The 20,247-nt window shown below is 37.7% G+C and overlaps 1 protein-coding gene and 1 pseudogene across 1 annotated transcript; one reads left to right on the top strand and one right to left on the bottom strand.

Moving 5' to 3' along the window:
• Window positions 1-5,874: 5,874 nt before the first annotated feature.
• LOC148911622 (uncharacterized) lies at window positions 5,875-9,518 on the top strand (annotated as a pseudogene).
• LOC148911621 (uncharacterized) lies at window positions 8,753-11,355 on the bottom strand. The gene has a single exon (XM_089028874.1). It carries the CDS (start codon window positions 11,236-11,238, stop codon window positions 9,649-9,651), a length of 1,590 nt encoding a protein of 529 aa, XP_088885000.1. The 5' UTR covers window positions 11,239-11,355; the 3' UTR covers window positions 8,753-9,648.
• Between the last annotated feature and the right edge of the window lie 8,892 nt (window positions 11,356-20,247).

The raw sequence follows: 20,247 nt of genomic DNA, 5'->3' as shown, positions 1-20,247 counted from the left end.
AGCTTTTCGCCCGAAATTGGCCAAAAATGACCTATTCTTCATCCTTCGTAAATAATGCATATTTTTTTAAAAGGTGTGAAAATGGTCTAACATCGGTTAAAACCATGGGCTATAGCCCATGCTTTGTGGCCGAAATTAGCCAAAAATGACCTATTCTTCATCCTTCATAAATAATGTATATTTTTTTAAAAGGTGTGAAAATGGTCCAAAATCGGTCAAAACCATGGGCTATAGCCCATGCTTTTTGCCCAAAATTGGACAAAAATGACCTATTTTTCATCCTTCATAGATAATATGTATAGTTTCAAAAGGTGTAAAAATTGTACAAAATCGGTCAAACTATGGGCTATAGCCCATGGTTTTTGCCCGAAAATGGCCAAAAATGACCTATTTTTCATACTTCATAAATAATATGTATAGTTGTAAAAGGTGTGAAAATGGTCGAAAATCGGTCAAATCCATGGGCTATAGCCTATGCTTTTTGCCCGAAAATGGCCAAAAATGACCTATTTTTCATCCTTCAAAAATAATATGTATAGTTTCAAAAGGTGTGAAAATGGTCCAAAATCGGTTGAAACCATGGGCTGAAGACTATGCTTTTTTCCCGAAAATAGCCAAGCATGACCTATTTTTCATCCTTCGCAAATAATGCATATTTTTTTAAAAGGTGTGAAAAAGATACAAAATCGGTTAAAACCATGGGCTATAGCCCATGCTTTTTGGCCGAAATTAGCCAAAAATGACCTATTCTTCATCCTTCATAAATAATGCATATTTTTTTAAAAGGCGTGAAAATCGTCCAAAATCGGTCAAATCCATGGGCTATGGCCCATGCTTTTTGCCCAAAAATGGCCAAAAATGACCTATTTTTCATCCTTCAAATATAATATGTATAGTTTCAAAAGGTGTGAAAATGGTCCAAAATCGGTCAAATCCATGGGCTATGGCCCATGCTTTTTGCCCAAAAATGGCCAAAAATGACCTATTTTTCATCCTTCAAAGATAATATGTATAGTTTCAAAAAGTGTGAAAATGGTCCAAAATCGGTCAAACCATGGGCTATAGCCCAAGCTTTTTTCCCGAAATTGGCCAAAATTGACCTATTTTTCAACCTTCATATATAATGCATCTTTTTTTAAAAGGTGTGAAAATGGTCTAAAATCGGTTAAAATCATGGGCTATAGCCCATGCTTTTTGGCCGAAATTAGCCAAAAATGACCTATTCTTCATCCTTCATAAATAATGCATATTTTTTTAAAAGGTGTGAAAATCGTCCAAAATCGGTCAAATCCATGGGCTATGGCCCATGCTTTTTGCCCAAAATTGGACAAAAATGACCTATTTTTCATCCTTCATAGATAATATGTATAGTTTCAAAAGGTGTAAAAATTGTACAAAATCGGTCAAACTATGGGCTATAGCCCATGGTTTTTGCCCGAAAATGGCCAAAAATGACCTATTTTTCATACTTCATAAATAATATGTATAGTTGTAAAAGGTGTGAAAATGGTCGAAAATCGGTCAAATCCATGGGCTATAGCCTATGCTTTTTGCCCGGAAATGGCCAAAAATGACCTATTTTTCATCCTTCAAAAATAATATGTATAGTTTCAAAAGGTGTGAAAATGGTCCAAAATGGGTTGAAACCATGGGCTGAAGACTATGCTTTTTTCCCGAAAATAGCCAAGCATGACCTATTTTTCATCCTTCGCAAATAATGCATATTTTTTTAAAAGGTGTGAAAAAGATACAAAATCGGTTAAAACCATGGGCTATAGCCCATGCTTTTTGGCCGAAATTAGCCAAAAATGACCTATTCTTCATCCTTCATAAATAATGCATATTTTTTTAAAAGGCGTGAAAATCGTCCAAAATCGGTCAAATCCATGGGCTATGGCCCATGCTTTTTGCCCAAAAATGGCCAAAAATGACCTATTTTTCATCCTTCAAAGATAATATGTATAGTTTCAAAAGGTGTGAAAATGGTCCAAAATCGGTCAAATCCATGGGCTATGGCCCATGCTTTTTGCCCAAAAATGGCCAAAAATGACCTATTTTTCATCCTTCAAAGATAATATGTATAGTTTCAAAAAGTGTGAAAATGGTCCAAAATCGGTCAAACCATGGGCTATAGCCCAAGCTTTTTTCCCGAAATTGGCCAAAATTGACCTATTTTTCAACCTTCATATATAATGCATCTTTTTTTAAAAGGTGTGAAAATGGTCTAAAATCGGTTAAAATCATGGGCTATAGCCCATGCTTTTTGGCCGAAATTAGCCAAAAATGACCTATTCTTCATCCTTCATAAATAATGCATATTTTTTTAAAAGGTGTGAAAATCGTCCAAAATCGGTCAAATCCATGGGCTATGGCCCATGCTTTTTGCCCAAAAATGGCCAAAAATGACCTATTTTTCATCCTTCAAAGATAATATGTATAGTTTCAAAAGGTGTGAAAATGGTCCAAAATCGGTCAAATCCATGGGCTATGGCCCATGCTTTTTGCCCAAAAATGGCCAAAAATGACCTATTTTTCATCCTTCAAAGATAATATGTATAGTTTCAAAAAGTGTGAAAATGGTCCAAAATCGGTCAAACCATGGGCTATAGCCCAAGCTTTTTTCCCGAAATTGGCCAAAATTGACCTATTTTTCAACCTTCATATATAATGCATCTTTTTTTAAAAGGTGTGAAAATGGTCTAAAATCGGTTAAAATCATGGGCTATAGCCCATGCTTTTTGGCCGAAATTAGCCAAAAATGACCTATTCTTCATCCTTCATAAATAATGCATATTTTTTTAAAAGGTGTGAAAATCGTCCAAAATCGGTCAAATCCATGGGCTATGGCCCATGCTTTTTGCCCGAAATTGGCCAAAAATGACCTATTTTTCAACCTTCATAAATAATGCATATTTTTTTAAAAGGTGTGAAAATGGTCTATAATCGGTTAAAACCATGGGCTATAGCCCATGCTTTTTGGCCGAAATTAGCCAAAAATGACCTATTCTTCATCCTTCATAAATAATGCATATTTTTTTAAAAGGTGTAAAAATGGTCTAAAATCGGTTAAAACCATGGGCTATAGCCCATGCTTTTTGGCCGAAATTAGCCAAAAATGACCTATTCTTCATCCTTCATAAATAATGCATATTTTTTAAAAGGTGTGAAAATGGTCCAAAATCGGTCAAATCCATAGGCTATGGCCCATGCTTTTTGCCCAAAAATGGCCAAAAATGACCTATTTTTAATCCTTCAAAGATAATATGTATAGTTTCAAAAGGTGTGAAAATGGTCCAAAATCGATCAAACCATGGGCTATAGCCCAAGCTTTTCGCCCGAAATTGGCCAAAAATGACCTATTCTTCATCCTTCGTAAATAATGCATATTTTTTTAAAAGGTGTGAAAATGGTCTAACATCGGTTAAAACCATGGGCTATAGCCCATGCTTTGTGGCCGAAATTAGCCAAAAATGACCTATTATTCATCCTTCATAAATAATGTATATTTTTTTAAAAGGTGTGAAAATGGTCCAAAATCGGTCAAAACCATGGGCTATAGCCCATGCTTTTTGCCCAAAATTGGACAAAAATGACCTATTTTTCATCCTTCATAGATAATATGTATAGTTTCAAAAGGTGTAAAAATTGTACAAAATCGGTCAAACTATGGGCTATAGCCCATGGTTTTTGCCCGAAAATGGCCAAAAATGACCTATTTTTCATACTTCATAAATAATATGTATAGTTGTAAAAGGTGTGAAAATGGTCTAAAATCGGTCAAATCCATGGGCTATAGCCTATGCTTTTTGCCCGAAAATGGCCAAAAATGACCTATTTTTCATCCTTCAAAAATAATATGTATAGTTTCAAAAGGTGTGAAAATGGTCCAAAATGGGTTGAAACCATGGGCTGAAGACTATGCTTTTTTCCCGAAAATAGCCAAGCATGACCTATTTTTCATCCTTCGCAAATAATGCATATTTTTTTAAAAGGTGTGAAAAAGATACAAAATCGGTTAAAACCATGGGCTATAGCCCATGCTTTTTGGCCGAAATTAGCCAAAAATGACCTATTCTTCATCCTTCATAAATAATGCATATTTTTTAAAAGGCGTGAAAATCGTCCAAAATCGGTCAAATCCATGGGCTATGGCCCATGCTTTTTGCCCAAAAATGGCCAAAAATGACCTATTTTTCATCCTTCAAAGATAATATGTATAGTTTCAAAAGGTGTGAAAATGGTCCAAAATCGGTCAAATCCATGGGCTATGGCCCATGCTTTTTGCCCAAAAATGGCCAAAAATGACCTATTTTTCATCCTTCAAAGATAATATGTATAGTTTCAAAAAGTGTGAAAATGGTCCAAAATCGGTCAAACCATGGGCTATAGCCCAAGCTTTTTTCCCGAAATTGGCCAAAATTGACCTATTTTTCAACCTTCATATATAATGCATCTTTTTTAAAAGGTGTGAAAATGGTCTAAAATCGGTTAAAATCATGGGCTATAGCCCATGCTTTTTGGCCGAAATTAGCCAAAAATGACCTATTCTTCATCCTTCATAAATAATGCATATTTTTTTAAAAGGTGTGAAAATCGTCCAAAATCGGTCAAATCCATGGGCTATGGCCCATGCTTTTTGCCCAAAAATGGCCAAAAATGACCTATTTTTCATCCTTCAAAGATAATATGTATAGTTTCAAAAGGTGTGAAAATGGTCCAAAATCGGTCAAATCCATGGGCTATGGCCCATGCTTTTTGCCCAAAAATGGCCAAAAATGACCTATTTTTCATCCTTCAAAGATAATATGTATAGTTTCAAAAAGTGTGAAAATGGTCCAAAATCGGTCAAACCATGGGCTATAGCCCAAGCTTTTTTCCCGAAATTGGCCAAAATTGACCTATTTTTCAACCTTCATAAATAATGCATATTTTTTTAAAAGGTGTGAAAATGGTCTAAAATCGGTTAAAATCATGGGCTATAGCACATGCTTTTTGCCCGAAAACGGCTAAAAATGACCTATTTTTCATCCTTCATAAATAATGCATATTTTTTTAAAAGGTGTGAAAATGGTTTAAAATCGGTGAAAACCATGGACTATAGCCCATCCTTTTTGCCCGAAAATGGCTAAAAATGACCTATTTTTCATTCTTCATAAATAATGCATATTTTTTTAAACGGTGTGAAAATGGTTTAAAATCGGTAAAAACCATGGATTATAGCCCATGCTTTTTGGACGAAAATGGCCAAAAATGACCTATTTTTCATCCTTCATATATAATATGTATAGTTGTAAAAGGTGTGAAAATGGTCGAAAATCGGTCAAATCCAAGGGCTATAGCCTATGCTTTTTGCCCGAAAATGGCCAAAAATGACCTATTTTTCATCCTTCATAAATAATATGTATAGTTTCAAAAGGTGTGAAAATGGTCCAAAATCGGTCAAAACCATGGGCTATAGCCCATGCTTTTAGCCCGAAAATAGCCAAAAATGACCTATTTTTCATCCTTCTTAAATAATATGTATAGTTTCAAAAGATGTGAAAATGGTCCAAAATCGGTCAAAACCATAGGCTATAGCCCATGCTTTTTGCCCGAAAATGGCCAAAAATGACCTATTCTTCATCCTTTATAAATAATGCATATTTTTTTAAAAGGTGTGAAAATGGTCCAAAATTGGTCAAAACCATGGGCTATAGCTAATGCTATTTTCCAGAAAAAAACCCAAAAATGACCTAATTTTCATTCTTCATAAATAATATGTATAGCTTCAAAAGGTGTGAAAATGGTCCAAATGGTCCAAAATCGGTTAAGGGCTATAACTTATTCTTTTTTTCTTAAAATGTTCTAAAATAAACTAATATTCTTGGCTTTCACGTGACGTCACTGACCTATTTCGACCTATCCAAATATGGGCGTCCGCCATCTTTGTGCCCCTCCGAGTGTGAAATGTTGTGATAATAGTAGGCCATTTTTATAGTGTTTAGAGTTTTAGCTCGCTTCAGAGACAAATGACGTCTCAAAACTTTGGAAAATGGCTGTGCCAGTGCTCTCGAAATATGGATCAGGTCTTGAAAGTCATGTAAAGGAACGTTATTTGAAGAAGATCGAGGCAGTAGGCGTTGATCCAGTCACCATACCAAGTGAGCAGTTTGATCCTGAATGTTTGCCTCCAATAGAGCAGTCAGATTTGTTTAGTTACTTGGTTTTGCAGACGAGCTATTATACGAACGATCAGTTTAAAAATTACAAGAGTTTGGAAGCATATAATCAAGTGGTGTCTGGATTTGTGGCTTCAGTAAGAGGACGAATTATCTCAAGCAAGCATGTGGTCGTGGCGAAAGTTCGCCATTCCCAACGCATGAATGACCCTCTGGCCGATATTTGGATCATTGCCGGCAAGGATGGCACGATTTTTTCTGCTCATTGTTTGGGTTGTAAAGCAGGCCTAGCAGAATCTTGTTCGCATGTTGCCAGCGTCTTATTTTACATCGAATGTTGGACAAGAATCAACGGGAAATTAGCCTGTACCCAAGTTAAGTGCACGTGGCTTCTTCCCACGTATGTCAACCAAGTATCTTACGCAAGGGCCAAGGACATAGATTTCTCTTCTGCGAAAAAACTCAAAGAGATTCTAGACAGTAACATTGATAAATTGAATGATGAAAATTTAGGACAGTCTCGTAAAAATCAAGCTGGACCTGGACGAGACCCGAACCCTTCAGCCCAAGTTTCAGCAGCGGAAAAGGAGGAATTTTACACAAAACTCTACAACTGCCAAACAAAAGCTGCTTTGTTAAGTTTAATCGACCCCTTCGCTGACCATTTCATTTCCAAAAGTCGGAATGTTCCAGTTTTATGTGATCTTTACGAGCCTTGTAATTTAGATCTAGATTATCTAGAACTGTTGCGAAAGTGCTTAGATGTCAAGCTGAACATTTCAGACGAGGAGATAAAAGCGGTTGAGCAAGACACAAGAGATCAAGCTAAGGGCCCAGGTTTTTTTAGACATCGTGCTGGCAGAATTGGAGCCTCTGTATGTGGTGCTGCCTACAACACCAACCTAGCTCAGCCCTCCCAGTCACTGATCCAATCTATCTGCTACCCCCACTTGTACAAGCTGGATAACAAGGCCATTCGACATGGCATCAAGTACGAACAGTATGCCATTAATGCATATGAAAGCTTAATGAAAACAAAGCATATTAACTTTGAACTTAAGAGATATGGTTTGTTCATCAACAGGGAATTTCCTTTCATCCATGCAACCCCAGACTTTTTAGTTTCTTGCAATTGCTGCGGATTGGGATGTGGAGAGGTGAAATGTCCCATTTCCATCCCCAACTGTGACTTTAAGCAGTATGTTCTACAAAAAAACTCTTGTCTTGAGGTGGTAAATGGCCTAATGAAGCTAAAGAAGAGCCACAATTATTACTTACAGGTTCAACAACAGTTGTTTACTCTGCCAGAAAGAAAATATGCTGACTTTGTTGTTTGTGCTGTGGATTCAGATGGAAATGCACACATTGTGTGTGAGAGAATTTACCCAGACCCCCACCACTTCAAAACTGTCGTGAAAAAGCTTGAAGCATTTTGGAGGATTGGCATACTCCCTGAGATCTTGGGACGGTGGTACACAAGAAAGTGCAATGTTATCATTAAAGTTCCAGGTGATCAAGCAGTCTGCTTTTGTAGAGGACAGTGCAGTGATGAGATGGTCTCCTGCAGTAATGCTGACTGTCCTTATGGCCAATTTCACATAGAATGTTTGGCTGTAGGTGGGAAGTCCATACCTAAAAGATGGTATTGTCCTCACTGCAGCAGGCTGCCACAGTTTAAGAGAGGAATTGGGGCTTCAAAAGCCAAGCCGAAACCATCTACTGTCAACCAAGCTGCAATGCAATGCAATGCTATCTGTGTTTGTAATGCAAAGGCACTCATAAGTGATAAACTGGTCGAGTGCCACAATGCCAACTGTACAAATGGTCATTTTTTTCATCTTAGCTGTTTGGGATTGAAAAGAATGCCAAAGAATCACCAGTCAACGTGGGTGTGTGGTGCCTGTAAAGCTAAAGAAAACAAATCATCCACACCTACCACTTCTACTTCTTCAAAGACAACCTCTGCCAAGCCAAGCAATTCACCATCACCAGAAACTTCAGAATCACAAACAGATGATTGTAATAGTGACAGTGAAGATGATATTGAAATCACACAGGTTACAACCGGTGTTGTTGACAAGTATAGTGCCCTTGCAACACTAAACAATGCTGATTATGACCTCATCAGTGATCCTGCTGGATGGCTTAATGGTGATATAATTCAAGCTACCCAAGTATTATTGCAGAATGTAAACCAGTCAATTGAGGGATTTCAGCGCCCAACCCTAGGAAGAGTAAGGAACTTTGATGTAGTTTCGGGAGAATTTATTCAGATTTTGCATACAGGGACTGATCACTGGGTATGTATTAGCAATATAGGATGCTTACCTGGTGTTGTAAATCTTTATGATAGTCTCTACCATCATGCAATTAGCCAGGAAATAGAGGAGCAAGCAAATGACTTAATCGGTGGAAGACTAGTTAATTTAGAATTTGTACCAGTTCAGCAACAAAGTAATGGTAGCGACTGCGGAGTTTTTTTCAGTTGCTTTTGCTACGTGTTTGGCTTTTGGTACTAACCCCAGTCATGTAACTTTTGATGTTGCTAAAATGCGTCCCCATTTATTAGCTTCCCTTAAAGGTGGACAAATAAGCATGTTTCCAACTTTTTAATTCATTCTTTAGCAAAGAAAATTATTAGTGATAAGTAATAGTCAGTAATATGACATAAATATTATAATAAATAATTTTTAATAAATAACCAAAAGCAAAAAGCTGATAATCAAAATAAATACTTCATTTAAGCGATTTAAATCAGACATCTTTTCATTGGAACTCAGTGAATAAAATGTAAAAATGTTTGTGTCTGAACTGTCCAGCATTATCAGCTTCTTACTTTAGGCTCAGTCAAAACAGATTAATTCTGCTTTGAGAAATACACCAACATATTAAAATCTTTTCTTTCGAGATTCAATCTACATCTCTTATTATGAAATCTAGTGACAATATTAAAATAAGCAGGAACCCATGTTCAGGGAAATGGTGTATCAGGGAAGAAACAGTAACATGACAATGAGTCATATGCATAGAGCAATATTTCTAGCAATAAAATTAATTAATAAACATTTCAGTTGCTATTGAATATTATTAGACCTCTGTTTACCTTTGGCATAATATTTTTCAATTTCTCTCTGGCTAAAAAATTGTTAGTTGAATCAAAATCAGTATTCATGTGTTAGCCACAGTTATCTTCTTAGCACATAATCTCAGATGAAAAATTAGGCCATAGGTAAAGAGTTATTTTCACTTTCTTTTTCCTTCATGCCCTTTTTCATATCAAAATTTAATTTTTAAGATTGTTTGTCCCCTCCATATTTGGACTTGTTGAAGAACGTGAATAAAATTGTTGCTTTATTTCTAGTGAAATAGTAATTGTGATTTTTTTGTGTTTTGTGCCTGTCGCAATGTAATAATGATTTCTCCTGGTATAATGTTATTATAGAAAAAACTTTAAACATTGTTACCACCCCTGCTTTTTATGAAAAATGTACTACTCAAATGGCACTATGGAAGGACAAAAATTAACAAGTGCAGAGCAAACCCTCAAAATGCGGTCAACGATTGGTACCTGGAATTCAGGTGACCCATTCTGGTTGCTGCTTACAAAGTTTGTGGGCAGTGTTCCTTCCAGAATAGTGTATTTTCGCTGCAGTAGACCAATCACTCTTTCGACGTGTATCCTAACACTGGCTATCCTCCTTGAATGTTCAACGTCAATGGGATCTAACTGGGCTTTCCCTTTGGTAAATGCTGGAATTACCAGTTTTCCATGCTTTAAACCAACACTTTCTGTGATGGTAAATCCCCGATCAGCCATGACTGTATCCCCTGGGGTCAACTTATCTAAGAATCCACAATTCTCAGTTAAATATTTATCTGAGGTGCGGCCACCCCAAGCTTCAGAAACAAAGCAAATTGTACCTTGGGGAGTGATACCAATAAGGATCTTTATGGTGTTGTGGTGCTTATAAGATGAGAACGTTTGAGCTCTGGCCATAAGATTTGTTGGTTTTTCAATAAAAACTTCAAAGCAATCGATTATGACAGTTACTTTGCGCCTAAATGTATATTGAAAGCACATTGGCATAGTTTTCCACAACTGTTCCCTTTCAGGCCAATGGATAAAGCAGGACAACCTAGAATCCATTGCCAATATCCAAGAGGTAAATATTCTTGATACACTTGACAGGGACACCACGAAACGATACGCTAGGTCTTGAAAGGGAACGTTTAGTCTCAGCTTCATCAGTACCAGCACAAATTCTTGAAATCTATTAAGAACTGTAGATTTCCGTTGAACATGTGGCGCGACATGCTCAAACACCACCATCAGGACTTCATAGGAAGGTAGTCCTGTGTAAAATCGAACTTTATCAGCTGTATCGAAGAATTCTCTGTCCGGAGCTTGATATGCAGATTTTAAAAACATGTATTCAAATTCATCTGTCTGTGTGTCAGCGTTCTGTGAACCTTCACAATAAGTTAAGTCTAAGTCCATCTGTGTTGACTCGTCCTTGAAAGTCACTACGGGTGTCTGGGTGCTCTTGTCGAGTATTTCTTCACGCTCATCATTCGCACTGCTGCAAGAAGGCTCAATATTAAAACATGAATTACTCTGTGTTTCGGTAGAAAACTCTATATCTTGGACAGCATTCCCAGTTTGATTCAAGTCCTTCTTTTTCCTCTCGACTCCAAGTTGCTGATGTTCTATGATTCGCTTCCTGCGCTCTCTTGCCCTTTCAGCTCGTTCTGTCTTAGCTTTCGCTGCTTCCTTCAGATCTTCTTCCTGACTTTCCTTTTTGCCAAGGTTAATAGTTGGAACCCAATCAATATTATATCTGTCCCAGACTTTTGCAGGCTTTCCAGAGACAAAGTGAAGACCACAAACACGTTCGGTTTCAAGAACCCTCTTCGCGTCAGTATCGCCTCGACTGATGGCCGAAATCCAAAGCCTTCTCCGCTCTCGTGTCAACTCTTCGTGCTCTTCGCCTTGATTCGATATCACTTTAGGTATTGAAGAAAAGGAAACTTTTTTCTTACCGCTCTTTGAACCGCAACCAACTACGATACAATGCACCATGTTCAGTGAAAAGTTCACACATATCTCTCTGTCGCGTCTGTTTGTTTACTATCGAGGGGCACAAAGATGGCGGATAGCAACCGTTGTCAAGACCGGTGTCACGTGGGTGAAAGCCAAGAATAGAAAATACTTTAAATATGCATATAGTTTTCGAAAGTGGTCAATTGTAATATTGAGGATGATGATTGTTATTATGACGTGGATGATGATGATTTCCTGATTGTGAAATTTATTGCGGATAGGGTTATTGCTATTGATAGCGAGAATGATCAGGGACGTAACCAGAACTTGCACAGGGAGGGTGCACATCGAATAAAATCGGGCCATTGATCGTTTCAATTAAGAAAGCAGAACCAAAAAAAAAAAAAAAAAAGAAAAGAAAAAGAAAAGAAAAAAGAGATGGATAAGTGGAACTTAAGCTTTTGTGGTGGGTGTGGGGCGGGGGGGGGGGGGGGGTGGGTGCACGTGCCCCCTGTGCTCTCTCTCCCCTAGTTACGGCCCTCATTATGATGATGGTTATGATGATGATGATGAGGTGGATAATGATGCTGACTATGATAATGATGATGATGGTCGTGATGTTAATGATATTGATGATGATGATCGTGATTATGATGATCGTGATGATGATGATTATCGTGATGATGATGATGATCGTGATGATGATGATGATCGTGATAATGTTGATATTGATGATGATGATCGTGATGATGTTGATGATCGTGATGATGATGATCGTGATGATGATGATGATCGTGATAATTTTGATATTGATGATGATGATCGTGATGATGATGATCGTGATGATGATGATCGTGATGATGATGATCGTGATGTTGATTATCGTGATGATGATGATCGTGATGATGATGATCGTGATGATGATGATGATTGTGATGATGATGATCGTGTTGATGTTGATGATCGTGATGATGATGATCGTGATGATGATGATGATCGTGATGATGATGATCGTGATGATGATGATCGTGATGATGATGATCGTGATGATGATGATCGTGATGATGATGATGATCGTGATGATGATGATCGTGATGATGATGATCGTGATCATGATGATCGTGATGATGATGATGATCGTGATGATGATGATCGTGATGATTGATGATGATGGTGATGATGATGACGATTGTGATGATGATGATCGTGATGATGATGATCGTGATGATGCTGATGATCTTGATGATAATGATGATCGTGATGATGATGATCGTGATGATGATGATGATCGTGATGATGATGATGATCGTGATGATGATGATGATCGTGATGATGATGATGATCGTTATAATGTTGATATTGATGATGATGATCGTGATGATGATGATGATCGTGATAATGTTGATATTGATGATCATGATCGTGATGATGATGATGATCGTGATGATGATGATCGTGACGATGATGATCGTGACGATGATGATCGTGATGATGATGATCTTGATGATGATGATCTTGATGATGATGATGATCGTGATGATGATGATCGTGTTGATGTTGATGATCGTTATGATGATGATCGTGATGATGATGATCGTGATGATGATGATGATCGTGATGATGATGATGATCGTGATAATGATGATGATCGTGATGATGATGATGATCATGATGATGATGATGATCGTGATGATGATGATGATCGTGATGATGATGATCGTTATGATGATGATGATCGTGATAATGTTAATATTGATGATGATGATCGTGATGAGGATGATGATCGTGAAGATGATGATCGTGATAATTTGAGATTGATGATGATGATCGTGATGATGTGATGATCGTGATGATGGATGATTCGTGATGATGATGATGATCGTGATGATAATGATCATGCTGTGATGATAATGATCGTGATGATGATGAAGATCGTGGATGACTGATGATGATTGCGTGATGATGATGATGATCGTGATGATGATGATGATCGTGATAATTGTGAATTGATGATGATGATCGTGATGATGATGATGATACGTGATAATATTGATATTGTGATGATGATGGCGGATGATGGATGACGTGATGATGATGATCGTTGATGGATGATGATCGTGCGATGATGCTCGTGATGATGATCGATCGTGATGATATGAATCGTGATGATGCATGATGATCGTGATGATGATGATGGTGTTGATGATGATCTTGATTATGATGGATCGTGATGATGATGATCGGTGATGATGATGATGATCGTGATGAGGTATGATGTCGTGAAGATGATGATCGTGATGATTGATGATGATCGTTGATGATGATGGATATCGTGATAATGCATGATTGCTCGTGATGATGAGTAGATCTTTGATGATGATGATGATCGTGAGGATGATGATGATCGTTATGATGATGATCGTGATGATGATGATGATGGTGATGATGATGATCGTGATGATGATGATCGTGATGATGATGATGATGATGATGATGATGATGATGATGATCATGATGATGATGATGATGATCGTGATGATGATGATCGTGATGATGATGATGATCGTGATGATGATGATATTGATGATGATGATCGTGATGATGATGATGATCGTGATGATGATGATCGTGATGATGATGATCGTGATGATGATGATGATGATCGTGATGATGATGATGATGATGATGATGATGATCGTGATGATGATGATCGTGATGATGATGATCGTCATGATGATGATCGTGATGATGATGATGATGATGATGATGATGATCGTGATGATGATGATGGTGATGATGATGATGATCGTGATGATGATGATCGTGATGATGATGATGATCGTGATGATGATGATGATCGTGATGATGATGATCGTGATGATGATGATCGTGATGATGATGATCGTGATGATGATGATCGTGATGATGATGATCGTGATGATGATGATGATGATGATCGTGATGATGATGATCGTGATGATGATGATAATGATCGTGATGATGATGATGATCGTGATGATGTGATGATGATCGTGATGATGATGATCGTGATGATGATGAATGATGATCGTGATGATGATGATGACGTGATGATGATGATGATGATGATGATGATGATGATGATCGTGATATGATGATGATGATGATGATCGTGATGATGATGATCGTGATGATGATGATCGTGATGATGATGATCGTGATGATGATGATGATGATGATGATGATGATGATCGTGATGATGATGATCGTGATGATGATGATGATCGTGATGATGATGATGATCGTGATGATGATGATGATGGTGATGATGATGATCGTGATGATGATGATCGTGATGATGATGATCGTGATGATCGTGATGATGATGATGATCGTGATGATGATGATCGTGATGATGATCGTGATGATGATGATATGATGATGATGATCTTGTTGATGATGATGATGTGGTGATGATGATGATCGTGATGATGATGATGATCGTGATGATGATGATGATCGTGATGATGATGATCGTGATGATGATGATGATCGTGATGATGATGATGATCGTGATGATGATGATGATGATGATGATGATGATGTGATGATGATGATGATGATGATCGTGATGATGATGATGATCTTGATGATGATCGTGATCTTGATGATCGTGATGATGATGATCGTGATGATGATGATGATCGTGATGATGATGATGATCGTGATGATGATGATGATCGTGATGATGATGATGATCGTGATGATGATGATGATCGTGATGATGATGATGATGTGATGATGATGATGATCGTGATGATGATGATCGTGATGATGATGATGATCGTGATGATGATGATGATCGTGATGATGATGATCGTGATGATGATGATCGTGATGATGATGATGATCGTGATGATGATGATGATCGTGATGATGATGATGATCGTGATGATGATGATCGTGATGATGATGATGATCGTGATGATGATGATGATCGATGATGATGATGATCGTGATGATGATGATCGTGATGATGATGATGATCGTGATGATGATGATCGTGATGATGATGATGATCGTGATGATGATGATGATGATGATGATGATGATGATCGTGATGATGATGATCGTGATGATGATGATGATCGTGATGATGATGATGATGATGATGATCGTGATGATGATGATCGTGATGATGATGATCGTGATGATGATGATGATCGTGATGATGATGATCGTGATGATGATGATCGTGATGATGATGATGATCGTGATGATGATGATTGATGATGATGATTGATGATGATGATCGTGATGATGATGATCGTGATGATGATGATGATCGTGATGATGATGATGATGATGATGATCGTGATGATGATGATGATCGTGATGATGATGATGATCGTGATGATGATGATCGTGATGATGATGATCGTGATGATGATGATGATCGTGATGATGATGATGATGATGATGATCGTGATGATGATGATGATCGTGATGATGATGATGATCGTGATGATGATGATGATGATGATGATCATGATGATGATGATCGTGATGATGATGATCGTGATGATGATGATGATCGTGATGTGATGATGATGATGATGATCGTGATGATGATGATGATTGTTGATGATGATGATCGTGATGATGATGATGATCGTGATGATGATGATGATGATGATGATCGTGATGATGATGATCGTGATGATGATGATCGTGATGATGATGATCGTGATGATGATGATCGTGATGATGATGATGATCGTGATGATGATGATGATCGTGATGATGATGATCGTGATGATGATGATGATGATGATCGTGATGATGATGATCGTGATGATGATCGTGATGATGATGATGATCGTGATGATGATGATCGTGATGATGATGATGATCGTGATGATGATGATGATGATGATGATGATCGTGATGATGATGATGATCGTGATGATGATGATGATGATCGTGATGATGATGATGATCGTGATGATGATGATGATCGTGATGATGATGATCGTGATGATGATGATGATCGTGATAATGTTGATATTGATGATGATGATCGTGATGATGATGATGATGATGATCGTGATGATGATGATGATCGTGATGATGATGATGATCGTGATGATGATGATGATCGTGATGATGATGATGATCGTGATGATGATGATGATCGTGATGATGATGATGATCGTGATGATGATGATGATCGTGATGATGATGATGATCGTGATGATGATGATGATCGTGATGATGATGATGATCGTGATGATGATGATGATCGTGATGATGATGATGATCGTGATGATGATGATGATGATCGTGATGATGATGATGATGATGATGATGATGATCGTGATGATGATGATCGTGATGATGATGATGATGATGATGATCATGATGATGATCTTGATGATGATGATCGTGATGATGATGATCGTGATGATGATGATGATCGTGATGATGATGATGATCGTGATGATGATGATGATCGTGATGATGATGATCGTGATGATGATGATGATGATGATGATCGTGATGATGATGATGATGATGATGATGATGATGATGATCGTGATGATGATGATGATCGTGATGATGATGATGATCGTGATGATGATGATGATCGTGATGATGATGATCGTGATGATGATGATGATCGTGATGATGAGATCGATGATGATGATCGTGATGATGATGATGATCGTGATGATGATGATGATCGTGATGATGATGATGATCGTGATGATGATGATCGTGATGATGATGATGATCGTGATGATGATGATGATCGTGATGATGATGATGATCGTGATGATGATGATCGTGATGATGATGATGATCGTGATGATGATGATGATCGTGATGATGATGATGATCGTGATGATGATGATGATCGTGATGATGATGATGATCGTGATGATGATGATGATCGTGATGATGTTGATGATGATGATGATCGTGATGATGATGATCGTGATGATGATGATGATCGTGATGATGATGATGATCGTGATGATGATGATGATCGTGATGATGATGATGATCGTGATGATGATGATCGTGATGATGATGATGATCGTGATGATGATGATGATCGTGATGATGATGATGATCGTGATGATGATGATGATCGTATGATGATGATGATGTGAGATGATGAGATCGTGATGATGATGATGATCGTGATGATGATGATGATCGTGCTGATGATGATGCTGGATGCATGATGAGGATCGTATGATGAGTGATCGTCTGATGATGAATCGTGATGATGATGATCGTGATGATGATGATCGTGATGATGATGATCGATGATGATGATGATGATCGTGCTGATGCTGATGATCGTGATGATGATGAGATCGTGATGATGATGATCGTGATGATGATGATGTCGCTGTATAATCGTGATGATCGATGATCGTGATGATGTGATTCTTGATGATGATGATCGTGATGATGCTGATGATCGTGATTAATGGTGATTGATGATGATGATCGTTAGATGATGATGATCGTGATGATGATGAAGTGATCGATGATGATCGTGATTGATGATGTATCTGATGATGATGATCGTGCTGATGATGTGATCGTGATGATGCTATGATCGTGATGATGATGATGATCTGGATGATGATGATCGTGATGATGATGATGGATCGCTGATGATGTGAGATCGATGATGATCGATGATGATGATGATGATCGTGATATGATGATGATGATCGTGATGATGATGATGATCGTGATGATGATGATCGTGATGATGATGATGATCGTGATAATGTTATATGATAGAATGATGATCGCTGATGATGATGATGATGATGATCGTGATGATGATGATGATGATGATCGTGATGATGATGATGATGATCGTGATGATGATGATGATCGTGATGATGATGATGATGATGATGATGATGATGATGATCATGATGATGATGATGATCGTGATGATGATGATGTGATGATCGTGATGATGATGATGATGATCGTGATGATGATATCGTGATGATGATGATGATCGTGATGATGATGATCGTGATGATGATGATGATCGTGATGATGATGATCGTGATGATGATGATGATGATCGTGATGATGATGATCGTGATGATGATGATCGTGATGATGATGATCGTGATGATGATGATGATCGTGATGATGATGATGATGTGATGATGATGATGATGATGATGATGATCGTGATGATGATGATCGTGATGATGATGATGATCGTGATGATGATGATGATCGTGATGATGATGATCGTGATGATGATGATCGTGATGATGATGATCATGATGATGATGATGATCGTGATGATGATGATCGTGATATGATAGATGATGGATGATGATGATCGTGATGATGATGATGATGGTGATGATGATGATGATCGTGATGATGATGATGACATCGTGAATTTGATATTGATGATGATGATCGTGGTGATGAATCTTGATGATGATGATCCGTGATAATTATGATGATCGTGATGATGATGATGATTGATCGTGATGATTGATGATGATCGTGATGATTGATGATGATTCGTGAGATGATTGATCGTGATCGTTGATGATCGTGATGATGATGAGATGTGGCATGATGATGATCGTGATGATGATGATCGTGATTATGATGATCGTGATGATGATGATGATCGTGATGATGATGATGATCGTGTTGATGATGATGATCGTGATAGATGATGATCGTGATGAAGCTGATCGTGATGATGATTGATGATGGTGGATGATGATGCTGGTTGATGATGATGATCGTGATGATGATGATCGTGATGATGATGATCGTGATGATGATATGATCCGTGATGGATGATGATGATCGTGATGATGTGATGATGGTGATGATGAGATCGGTTGGGATGATGATGATTCGTGATGCTTGATGATGATCGTGATGATGATGAGGATCGTAATGATGGTGATCGTGATGATGATAAACGTGATGATGATGATATTGATGATGATGATCGTGATGATGATGATTGATCATGATGATGATGATCGTGATAATATGATGATAGTGATGATGATGATGATGATCGTGACTGATGATGATCGTGATGATGATACGTGATGATGATGATGATGTGATGATGTTGCTGATCGTGATTATGATGATGTGATGATGATGATGATCGTGATGATGATGATCGTGATGATGATGATGATGGTGATGATGATGATCGTGATGATGAGGATCGTGGATGATGATACGTGATGATGATGATGATGTATGATGATCGTGATGATGGTGATCGATGATATGATGATACGTGATGATGATGATGATCGTGATGATGATGATCGTGATGATGATGATGATGGTGATGATGATGATCGTGATGATGATGATGATCGTGTGATGATGATGATCGTGATGATGTGATGATTGTGATGATGATGATCGTGATTGATGATGATCGTGATGATGATGATGATCTGTGATGATTGACTTGATGATCTGGTTATGATGATGATGATGATGTGATGGATGATGATGATGATGATCGTATGATGTGATGATGATGATCATGATGATGATGATCGTGATGATGATATGATGGTGATGATGATGATTCGTGATGATGATGATAGGTGATGATGATGATCGTGATGATGATGATGATCGTGATGATGATGATCGTGATGATGATGATCGTGATGATGATGTGATCGTGATGATGATGATGATCGTGGATGATGATGATCGTGATGATGAGATGATCGTGATGATGATGATGATCGTGATGATGATGATCGTGATGATGATGATGATCGTGATGATGATGATGATCGTGATGATGATGATCGTGATGATGATGATGATCGTGATGATGATGATGATCGTGATGATGATGATGATCGATGATGATGATGATGATGATGATGATGATCATGATGATGATGATGTGATGATGATGATCATGATGATGATGATGATCGTGATGATGATGATGATCGTGATGCATGTATGATGTTGATGATGATGATCGTGATGATGATGATG

Source organism: Actinia tenebrosa, unplaced genomic scaffold (assembly GCF_029948245.1).
Source record: "Actinia tenebrosa isolate PJP-AT-01 unplaced genomic scaffold, QUT_ActTen_1.0 PGA_scaffold13__45_contigs__length_12533684, whole genome shotgun sequence".
Classification (NCBI taxonomy): Eukaryota; Metazoa; Cnidaria; class Anthozoa; order Actiniaria; family Actiniidae; genus Actinia; species Actinia tenebrosa.
Note: the sequence above shows the minus strand (reverse complement) of the source record. Positions and strands in the feature narration are given on the sequence as shown.